The sequence below is a fragment of the Phalacrocorax carbo genome, chromosome 24 (assembly GCF_963921805.1).
Source record: "Phalacrocorax carbo chromosome 24, bPhaCar2.1, whole genome shotgun sequence".
NCBI classification, from domain to species: Eukaryota; Metazoa; Chordata; class Aves; order Suliformes; family Phalacrocoracidae; genus Phalacrocorax; species Phalacrocorax carbo.
The window spans coordinates 1,390,437-1,402,104 of record NC_087536.1 but is presented as its reverse complement, the minus strand read 5'-3'; the positions used below and the strand labels follow the sequence as shown (position 1 = coordinate 1,402,104).

Below are 11,668 nucleotides of genomic sequence, written 5' to 3'. Positions count from 1 at the left end.
GAGAGCAGGATCTGTTGAGTCCTGTGGCTTCCCTCTTTGCATTTACTAGATACAAGTTTGGTTTAAAAAAAACACATCAAGAAAACTCCAGACTGAGCCTAGACTTGCAAGGTTTGAAGTGCTGAGGAAACTACTTGCTCAGTTTCAGAGGAAGCTAAAAAGCCTGGTCCTGCATGCTTTGTTGAAAGAGAGCAGGGTGTTGAGGTGGAACTTCTTCATGCTGTTAATCTTTGTGGAATAAAATATTCCAACCATATCAAAATCCAGAGGAGCCAGTGATAGTTAAGCAGAGAGGAAGGAAGAAGGACTATCAGCAAATGTGAGAGGGGACATGCTTAGGTATTGCCAGTAGCGGTTATGCTTTGTTAAAGGATGCCGAGTTAGCTGTGCGAAATGAGAAGTTATCCTGCGTTTGGAAGGCGAGGCTCTGGGTGTCAGCAGAGGAGCAGACAGTTTAGGCTGTGTCACGTCCAAATGGAAATAGCGCTTGTGTCAGGCAGAAGTGCTCTGGGCTGTTGGGAAGAAAATCACCAGGTCTGAGTTCTCCAGGACGACAGGAAGCCAGTTGTATGAGAAAGCTTGTTGCCCAGGATTGTCCTGCCTCCTGCTTCGCTTGCTTTGCCTAGGCAATGAATCTTACGGAGCCCAACACAAATTTGTGTAGTTCTTTAATAATAACATCAAGGTCAGCAAGAGTAATGACTGAATTTAACAAATGACACATGCAACAAACAGAGGGAGTAAAACATCTTTGCACAGCACTGGCTGAACTGACAAACTGTAATTCAACATCAAAAGAGAAGGCTTGTCCCTTTTCCTTTGCTGCATCAGCGCCCCGTACAAGGCAACGCTCCCGACGGGTTACCCTCAGATCTTGCCAGAGCTCTCAGAAGCCAGACATTCCCCACCTTCCACAAAATAAACAGTGACAGAAGATGCCTTCACACACCAAGGAGTAGAGAGAGAATTCGGATGACCACAAAGTTCATGTGGGTGAATGCTTCAAAATAACAGCCAGCAACAATTGGTAGCATTTTAGCAATTAAAAAATAAAATAAAATCTGAATCTTTGTTAAATGCAGCTGCTTAGTCCTTTGAGGCTGCAAGACGCACTGACAGAAAGTGTGCATGAATGAAAAACAACGGGAGTAATCGGAGTGACCTGTTTAGAGCAGACGAAACAACTGTCCATTTAATGCCATCAGGCATCTGCCTACTGCTGTTTAGACCAGCCGGTATAGGAGCGTGTGCAACTAGTAAACAGTGAGACCTGCTGAAGTCTTTTGAAATGGCAGAGCAGACGTAGTGCCACTCAACTCCTTTTGATCTATAATGAACGTTTACTTAAAATTGGCTAGTGTGGATTGATAGCCTGTGTAATGTGTTTCTAGGAAGGTTTTATAGACAGAGAATACATAGGGTACCATATATCAGTATATAGTACACCAGCTAGTTCAACCTCATTTACATAGCATTAATTGTCAGTGGAAGCTGATTTAAATTCAGGACCAAATTTTCACTCTTGATCGCCTTGCGTTGAGTTCCTAAGTTAATCTTTAGAGACCGGCATAAAAGGAGTACGGTTTTTAAAAGCATGTACGGTACTTTTGGGAAGCCCTTTTAGCAGCCACATTTAGGCTGAGCCTAAATAAAAGAGCAGGTACAAAGTCTGCCACCAAATGTGCTCTAATTTTTCTGAGAATGTTAGCAAGGGTCCACCACGACTGACCCCGGCACCCCACACCCATTCCGTTTGTCTCTACCCACTGCGCCCTGGCCATACCCCACCCTGGATCGACATGCAAAACTCTTTGCCAGTGGATCGAGGGAGCGTACAGCCTGGAGCCCTAGCGCTGCAGTTAATGCTATGTAAAATAGGTGTTCGTCACTACAGGAAATATTTGTACATTTATAAAAAAGCAATACAACCGTAAAGAAAAAAATACAACAAGCACAGCTTGATACGATAACATGCCATGAAATGTCATTGGCTTTATAATAATTTACTACAACTTGAAAAATGTTCTTTTATCCACAACGGATAGGAAATGCTTCCATCTAACATATGGTAAGCATGCAGTAACAATATGTACAACAAAAAATTTGGAGGTTGTTTTTTATTCATAAACTGGATGATTACATGGGGGCTATTTTAAAATTATCATTTTTCTAGCCTGATCTAGGGTTTATTTTGCTTCTTTATTACCACAGGGGCTTTTTTTCTTAGTTTGGGGAGAACGACTATTTCTATGTACATCTGCAAGAAGTTAGCTTTAGTCATGGAGGGTACACTGCTTTTGGTTTTTTCCCCAGCAGTAGGTTTAGATTTATTGGCTAAATGTCACTTAAAAAAAAAAAATCCTCAGCGCCGTATTGGTGAAAATTTCCTTTCCAAACATTTTTGAAATACTGAGGATATGTTAAGAGAAATATCTGTTGTTCCTGTATTACACTATTCCCGGTTTTTACACCTCTCATCGTGACACCAAATCAAACAGCTATTTAGCTAGATCCATTCCATCACAAGAGGGAGTCCAACCAAACTTGTGTCAGGGTGTTAAAAGCTTCCCACTCCCACCTGACAATCACAAAGTCGCCTTGTTGAACTAACCATGGCCTGTAGCTGGTACAATCTGACGTAGCGAGGAGCAAAACTCTTGGGTTTGCTCCTCATTGGGGACTGCTCTGTGCTGCCTGCAGACAAAACAGTGTTGTGGGTGAATTAATCAGCCTTTTTGCAGAACAGCCAGCCTTGGCTTCAGACCCGTCGTGACTGGTGTGCTTATCTCACCTGGCAGACGACACGCTGACCTAGCGGTGGGTAAGGCTGGCGAATGACAGTCAGACCGACTCTGAGTCTCGTGGTAAGGGCTCATTCGCGAATGCCCGTACCGGAAGGGTCCCAGGTCAAGTCTCCACTGAGTCTTTTTCGTCTGTTCCTTTTCCTCCTTGAGCATTTTTTTCTTTTTCCTTTTTTTCTTTTTTTTTTTTTTTTGCTAGAAAAGCTAGAATTAATATTTCCAACAGCACTGAAGTAAGTACGTGGCAAAGCATTCCTTTATCTGGTAAAAAATTATATGATTATGAGAACCCTTAGATATTCATAGAACGGCAGCTACAAAGACGGTTTACCCCTTATGACTTCGCAATTTCCAGAGAGAGAGAGTCATTTTGTGAGAACTGATCCTGACAGTAAATCAGAGAGCCAGAGGTGTGACTGAAGTGCTGAGTGATCTCACCTATTTCTAGCACTGTGTTGCAAAGGCAGGTGCTCAGAAGGTTTGCTATAGGCTAAAACATGTGCGTACGTAATATTGTGGAGTATGGTGGGGGTCCCACGAAGGCGAGGAGAAAGCGTGGAGAAATGCAGCCAGTGCATTTCTTGGAAGACTGATTCCCATCTTGCATGTCCGGTGTGTTATTTTTGCCTTAGTCAACAACTGCTAATAGAAGTGGTGTTGTTGAGAGCTGACAGGAGTGAGTAAGCACACTGGCTCTTCTTCGCTACGAGTTTGGAAGGCATCTGCTACTTATTCAGGAAAGGAAAACAAAAAATAAAAATCCACGTGGAAACATTTCTAGGGCGAAAGAACGCAATTTACAGAAAAAACAGAAATGCATCAGTGGTAACCATTTCAAACTGACAACAACAAGGAGCCCAAGCAGACTGGATTTAGAGAAATCGATACACCTGACATGTTGTTTATATTCAGAAACTTTTTTCCTTTTAAAATGGAAACAAGCATTAAATTACACTGCTGAACTGCAGAGCTATTAACTTGATGGACATGATCAGCCTAAACTGAATGCAAAGACTCTTCTGTCGACCGTACCTTTCCCAGATTCCTTTGCTCAAAGTTTATGAACTCCTCCGTCCCACTGGGAGCGCTGAAGGCTGACCTGGCGTCAGGGGGTGGGGCCAAAGCCTTGTGACGTACCGACTGGTTTATTTTTCCGTGTAATTGGTTTTCCTAGTGGCACTCCATTTCCATTCACCTGCACTTCCACATACCAACATACACAAATCCAGACACCAGAGACCTACCCCTTCTCCTTTCTGGACCCTCTGAGATGACAATACCTTCCCTTCTCCAATTCATGGTCCATGGGAACAGCTGCCTGTCATCAATTCTTTTCGGATTTACAAGGGTTTCTGTACTTGCAGACCTGCCGTTGTCATTATTTGCTTGGCAGCTGGCACGTGAGTGAGATGGGATCAGCTTTCTGTCATGCCTTGGGTCTTGTACCATGAAGTTTGTGCAGTTGTCTCCAGGTAGCTAGCTGGGATGTCTGCACTTGGAAGAGTCTTTTGCAGTCCTTCCCTGGGGAGAATTGCCTTTCCGAAGAGCTTACTCTAGTTACTAATTCTTTTTTTTCAATGTATCCTGGAATCACCGTGGTAAGGCACAGAGAAGTGTCGGGGACAAAGAGGGGGGAGAGCCTGGCTGAAATGGAACTCAAGTTATTTGCCTTGTTCTTGCAGTCTCTTGGCTTTTCTTGCTTCGATAGTTTGGTGGCACTGATGCACAAGGGATTTTAAAAATAAAAGAAAACTAAAGGAGAAAGATGACTACAGAGTCGTTTGTTCTGTTGTCACCCATTTCAAAAACGGTCCGGCTTCCTCTACCCCCCCACCCCCCCGGAAGATGGATGTGATACAGTACTGCTGAAAAAGCCTCTCCAATGCTTGTGGAAGAGATGGGAGTAAGGCCGACCCCCTAGACTGTTGGGCGAGGTGGGGGCCGAGATGGAGGGGGGGCCCGGTTGGGTGGTGGGGCTTGGGGCGGTGGGGGGAGTGGGGGGAGCGTGGAGGACGGGGATGGGGTGTGGGGTGTGGGTGAGCTGGGTGGAGGAGGGGTATAGATCGGAGCCGGGGGCGGGGGGTTGTAGATAGGTGCTGGAGGTGGAGATGATGGAGGGTATGCATTGTTGAGCGGGTATTTGGGTGGGGCCTCTGTGTTCTTCACTCTGGTGAAATTGATGCAACGGCCCTAAAACGAAAGAGAACAAAACGGAAAAGCACAGTTACTGATCGAGGCAATGGCATCGCAGCTGAGACACCTTCCTGGCTGTGCGCAAATCTGACGTCGGTTTAAGGATTCCTGGGCACGCCACTCTGTTCCCTCGCTTCCTCAGAGACGGATGTTGTGAAAGCAAGTCCTGTACTGGGCAACCAAGGCGTTAAACCCTAACAACAGCTTTTGTAGTGAAGGAGGATGATATCCGCTCATACTGTTTTCTGACCCCAGGATCTTTAAAGAGAGCATTGAGTACTTCAAGTCATAGTGAAGCTGCAAGGGCTGGCAAGAGCCTTTCCTGTTCTCCAGAGCTGGCGTCTGAGTCAGTGCACGACCCATGGTCCCTGCCTCCACAGATGCCTCTTCCTGGACCTCAGTCTTAAACTCCCAACAGCACGAAATCTGGACTTGGCAACTTCGGAGCCTCTCTCTCCTTCAAATACCTGGCATTTGTGTCCTATTTCTAATCATTTACCGACCAGGCAAAAGGGAAGGTTTGTTTAACATAGACACTTTCTTGCTCAGAATTTTTCCTGAAATACAGCCATTCTTCATTACGATGTCTTGATATTCTAGTGCTCTTGAGAAGCCAACAAACTGCTTTTCTCACTCTTTGGTGCTAAGTTACAGTTTGTTTTACATTTTTAAACAAAACCTTTGCCCTCCGAGCTGTTCTTTTTTTTTTTTTTTCTCCTAAGTTCCACCTGCGCAAGATCCCACTGTAAATACTCAAATGTCATAATCAGCACTATTGTATTATGGATTCATTCTTTCAGATATGAAATCATCCAAAAAGGCACTAGAGGATTTCTGAGTCCCTACTTTGTTTTTGGATTTCTGAGCGTGAGCTTATTTTCTGTTTCCCTCTTTTCTCTCCCAAAGTAAATGTTTTTCCTGGTGAAAAAATGCCAAATGGAGCATTGAGCCCATGCAGGCTGGAGGAGGTCTGTTGGGGTAACAGCATCAGCCATTTGGAATCCTCTGCATGGCTCTGTATCTTCTCCCTGGCATACCCAGCCTACGGGCAAATGCCCTGCAGAAGAGGGACCCACAGTGAAGTAAGGGAGATGCTGGTAGAAAGGCAGAAGGGTGCTGGAGAAGGATTTGACAGGGATGAGAGGAGCTGGCGTGGAAGGGGCTGACACATAAAACGATACAGACAGCTCGTCTCCAAGTGCTCTGCCAGTTATATCATCATGCTCTGTGGATATGAAGAAACATCTGCCTGAGCCTTAGCCATTCAGCAGAGGAAAGTGGATTCCTTGCTGAAGCGATGAAGTATGCAGAGCAGCCCACAGCTGAATGCAGGCTGTCTTGTGCAAGCAAAGGTCGTTTAAGGAAAACAAAGATTTCACAGTGCCTTGAGCTGCATCAAGTTCAAGATAAGAGCATCATCTCAGGGCTGCTCTGAGCGCGGTGGCAGCTGAAGCCCCTCTGTATGGCTCAGCCCTGGCCTTCTGTCAGCAGGAAGAACCCCTGGCTTCAACTCAGGCTCTCCTCAAAGGAGTCAGGCTCCGGGGCAGAGCAGAGACCCACTTAATGGTCATGAATATGCCCATGGTAATGCCCCTCCTCGAGGACTAATGGTCTCTCAGGTAAGGCTTGTCCTTACAGCACGACAACATAGAGGGGAAAGGGGAGGAGAGGGTTGGCCACTGCTGCGTACTCTGCGCCACCGCTGGCATCTGTGCGCTGGGGAGATGTCCTCCAGCCCTTGCACAGGACAAAATGCCAATACAAAATGAAGGCCAGAGCGGGCAACGGCCCTGACCTGCTCACTCCGCAGCATCCCAGCATCTCTGTGCTGACCAAAAAAGGGCACCACCTGAGAGGCAGAAGAAAGCCTGAAATAAGCATACGGCTATCTCATCTCAGAGCATCCCTCCTTCTGTTTGCTCTTTGTGGGCTGGTGTATCTGCTTTAACATTGTTTTAATGCACTTTTCTGTGATTTTAAGTAAATATTGTGGGGCAGGCCTGCTGAGTTAATGGAAGTCTGAGCCCGAGATTAACCAATTCTACTCAAAAAAAAAATCCAACATGAGAATGTTTTCCTCCTTCTAGTTCCACATCTCCTGCACTGCAGCTTTAGTAGTTTCAGGCTATTACTTGCCCTAGATTTGTTTTCTTTATTTATGTTGAGAATAAAATAAACCCGAACAAAAAGCAGCAATCCAGGAATCCCCGCCAGAGAACAAAAAGTTGCAATTGCTTTCCTGTGGAGAGATAGCCTGTCTGGATGCTCCAGGGGTGAGGTTATGGTGCTGCTGATCCAAATGGAACTGAGCACCACCCTAAGAGCATTCAAGAGGACGCAGTGAGGCTCAGAAATCTTTGGGTTTGGGGCTTGAGGACTAAAAGCCATCTAGTACTCACGGCAATGCCCAAGGCACGGTCCAAAAGGGTGCATCCTGGGCACTGCCAAAGGTTTGACCCCTTATTGATGAAAACTGGCTTGGATAGACCAGCAGTGCCACTATCATAACAAAGTTGCCAGTGATTCATACCAATGTACAGCTGCGCTACGTTTACACCAGTTTTTGTAGTCAGTTACGACCTAGTGAGCCTGTGTTCATGATACACTGCTTATACCCATGACTAATGATACCTCTTTTTCTCCAGTAATAGGGTTGCTTTGAAATTAGAGAGCTCTTTTTTTCAAACGTGATTAAGTTTCCACTATCCTTGAAAAACATGCTTTAACACAGGACATGCCCTCCAGTTTGAACAAGTAGTTGGACTGGAGTCTGAGCATAAGCCGTTCAGACGCAGGCCAGAGAACAGCCAGCACGGGAGTACAGACAGCAGAGCCAGACTTGACCCAGGGCTAGCACAGCATGTAGCTGGACTCATCAGACACCTCTTCCCCATTCCTGTGTGCATTACGCTGCTCGAACTTCAGAGTTCAAACCTTCTTCCCCTTAAAACAGGACAGAGTGTGCCTTTTCTCTGCTTAAGCATGCCATTCCCTGTCTCCTCCTGTTTCCTTTGCTGCCGGGGTCAGCTGCTCTGCAGCGAATTGGCAGTGACCTGTTTGGCAACACTTTCTACTACTGTGCAGTGGGTAATTCTGCAGGGCATCCGACATGCGTGAAGGGCAGATCCGCAGTTCAGGCTTTCTCCTCCTTTCATGTGAACTGACAAATGAAGGGAGTTCTTGCGTTTCATTGCTTGACATTCCTCTCACCCATGCAGATGGGGGGGAGAATGCCAGATAGGAGTTTTCAGTCCAGATGGACTGAGACGGACTTTGGCAGCTACACTGCCTCAGAGGAGATGGAGAAGCCAACATCTCCTAGGGGAAGAGAATTGTCAGATTGAATGACAAGGAGATATCCAGGAAACGGGTTACTGTGACATTGCACATGAGAGGCAGAAAATGTTTTACTAGTGTCCTGGGTACAAATGCAAAGCAGACCCAGGAGGGAGAGAGCTACTTTAACTCAAAAGCTGGATGTTAAACTGGGCTCTCATCTTGTATCTAGCAATACGATAACAGAGACAAAAGTGCTGAGGTTGTGCTAGCCAGAGTGTGACCGCAAAGAAGTAATCCTAGAGCTCCGGAAGGCACAGCTTTCTCTGAAATGCGTGGCAAGAGATGTGTTTTCCCACCTGCACTTACCAGAAGGGGTCCCTGATTCACAGCTGGGCTTTGTACCATGCAGTTGCAATAGAAAAATAAAACACCAGCATCATCGACCTACTCCATAGTTCAGTGCTGTTTTATCTGGAAAACTATCTGGATGAAGATCAAGTTGGCTGGCTATTCACCCATCCATTCAGGCTTTTACAGGGCTCTCCATTGCCAGCACAGTTCAGTTCATCCCACAGATAACAGAAGTTGGTGTGAACGTTAACAAACCCTCTAAATAAATGGGCCCAAACACCTACTTCAGCCTTGGGATCTGGAGGCAAAACCAGAGTGGGCGTCTGAGGCACTAGAGGTAAGAGCAATGCAGGATCTCTCTACAATCAGTGGAAACATAAGGACCTTCACAACTGTGATTTTAGGAGAGTCTCAATGGCCACAAGTCAGCAGCCCCTCTTGGCTATCCACCAAGGTTTATCACCTCATTTAGGTGTCCAAGTTTAGATGGGGTAATTGTGGAAGATGGTGGCAGAACACCCAGGAGGCAAGAAAGGAACCCATTTCCACTAAATGCTACTTCGCATCCTTAAACAGAAGTCACCTTTCATCCCAGGAGAAAAAACTCCTTACCCAGATTATACCACAGATTTGAGAATAAGGAGCCAATTCGATTAGTCTTTCTAGCAGGGACACAGTAGTTGGAGACACAGAATGTATGAATGTAGGGAACAGGCTGTATATTAAAAGGCTGCTGTGTTGAACGCCTTGGCTAGGTTTTATTTCCCTTCCTGCAGCCACAGCGCTTCAGGGGGGAGAGTCACAGCTGTGCCTCAGAAGAGACAATTGAAGCAATATGGAGACATTATTAGATCTGAAATTTAGTGGAATCAGCAAAATCAGTGAGGGCAATTCACTCCCGCATTTTATGTTGTTTTTCTAGAGAGTACTGCTTGCAGGCATATGCATAATGAATTCTGCTTGGAGTGGCCTTGCTCTTTCACCTTCACAGCCAATTATCTTAGGGATGAAGGCAGGCAGCATTGCCTTTAGGACAAAAAAGCACTCAACTGCGGGAGGCTGGTCTCCTCTGACCACGGGCCTCACCCTGCGAGTGCTTTTCATGCAGAGTGCTGTAGGGTTGCACCCTTGATCCAAGCTTTTCCTTTTGTTCTTCACATCTGGTTGACTGAGGAGTGCTGCCAGGGTTGAAAGAGAAGGGTGGGATGTGGGGTGAGGGGGACGTTGGGCTGCTGAGGTCATAGCACAGGGTGGTGGTTGCTGAGCACTCAAGAGAGGGAGCTGGAACACTTGTGTCTTGGACGGGGATCTGGCAATCCGAGGCGCAAAGAGCAGCCGATGCCTCGGTCAAGCTGTGGCAATTCCTAGGAACGCCGCAGCCTTGTCCAAGCCATTTCCCACCTCCTCCTGCCTCTCATTCTGCTTTCCTCTGAGTCTGGAAACTGACTGGGAGAGGGACTGTCACTTAGAGCACAGTGTGCAACGGCCTGCACAGAGACAGCGACTGGGATTCGGCATGTTGAATCCAGCTGCAGGGAGGATGGACCTTTCTCCTGGGACACCGCAGTATTTCGTTTTCCTCTAACCAGCTAGCTCTCCGGCCCCCTCACAGCAGGACCCGAACTGGGAGGCAGCTTTTTTCTTTGTTGCATTTCAGCCCTGCTTTCAGCGGTTCCAGCTGTCCAGGGTGAGGCTCACACACAGCACAGCGGAAAGGTAATTTAGGAAAGGGAAGCTGGTCCCAGAGCAGGGGCATACCGTCCACAGTACTGAAAAGATATCTCTTTAACAGAGGAAGATGGAGCACATTTTTCTGAAGTGAAGATGAAAAATGTTTCTGTTTCTCTTGGTTTCCTATCAAGCTGGAATTAATACCTGGAAAAAAATCAACATTTTAAGATCATAAAACACTGGGACTGGCTTCTGAGCTCCTGGATTTAAAAAGAGGCACTGGAAAAGATATGATCCTTAATGTTGTTTTGTATGGATCGTTAGTAATTCAAACTTTCCATAAACAATATCCTGGTCTACCCTTTTGTTATGAGAAAGGGGAGAGAGAGATAAAAAGAAATATAGAAATGAGAAAGAGAAAGGAAGAGAAAAAGGAATAGCAGGAGAGAGAGAAAAAAATGTAAAAATTAACCTGTGATTTAGTACCTGATTCTGAATCCAGCATGGACAAAAACTTGTAGGAGATACTGGTGAAATGAGTAACAGGCAAACATTAAATATATTAAATAAATGTCAGAGTTACCACTAGTGTCTGCAAAGAGATGATTTACTAAACTGTAGCTACTTTAAAAGCAAAGCACATACAAGGATGAGAGAAATGAATGCTAAATTCTCCAAGCCAAAGCCTCCCTCCCAGGGATCCCGGGTGCTCGATTTGAACTCAGTCCAGGCATGAAACTTCCACAAACATCTGTGAGGGTGATGAGTGGGGAGAGAAGGAGGAATACAGAGTGGAGAGTCACAGTGGATCCCATAGCAGCTCTGAGCCCCACGGGAGAGGAAGGCGGTAACTGGCAGTTTGCCTGTCCGCAGCCTGCAAGAGCCAAACGGCACGGACAGCTCATGCTGCCCGTCCTGTGGCTACGGAGAAAAACTGCCTATAGCCACTGTGGTGTGGGTCCCCTCTTGTGAAAGGGCGCTTCGCATAGGGTACTTCAGGAAACCTCTCTGCAAAAATGCATCCCTTTGTGCCTGGACAAGGGCGAGAATAATTGATACCTGCTTCGCACCAACATTTATCATTTGGGAACGGCATTGGTCAGGGGGCTCTTGTGCTCCCAGGGGGTTTTGCTGCTCTGAACCACCGTCAAGATAACCCCAAATACCAGGTGGCTTCTGCTACGTGGTAGGATTCTACAAGCTTGAAATATCCCTGCTTGCACGACCTGAGCTGGCAGCGTGCTGCCTTTTAAATCACATAAGGGTGTCTGGAGACAGTTTTAGGAAAGTGTTAACTAGCTTCTGGGCTTTGTTAGTCAGCCTCTCTCAGGGAGATCAGTCTGTGTTGACTATGCTTGGTCATGCCAGGAAAC

General features: G+C 46.3%; 1 protein-coding gene across 1 annotated transcript in view; it reads right to left on the bottom strand.

Moving 5' to 3' along the window:
* Window positions 1-651: 651 nt before the first annotated feature.
* ANTXR1 (ANTXR cell adhesion molecule 1) overlaps window positions 652-11,668 on the bottom strand; it is a 110,976-nt gene continuing 99,959 nt past the window's right edge. Inside the window, exon 18 of the mRNA XM_009510948.2 lies at window positions 652-4,991. Within this exon, the coding sequence (XP_009509243.2) occupies window positions 4,719-4,991 (273 nt within the window). The 3' untranslated portion in view covers window positions 652-4,718. The remainder of the gene's footprint in view (window positions 4,992-11,668) is intronic.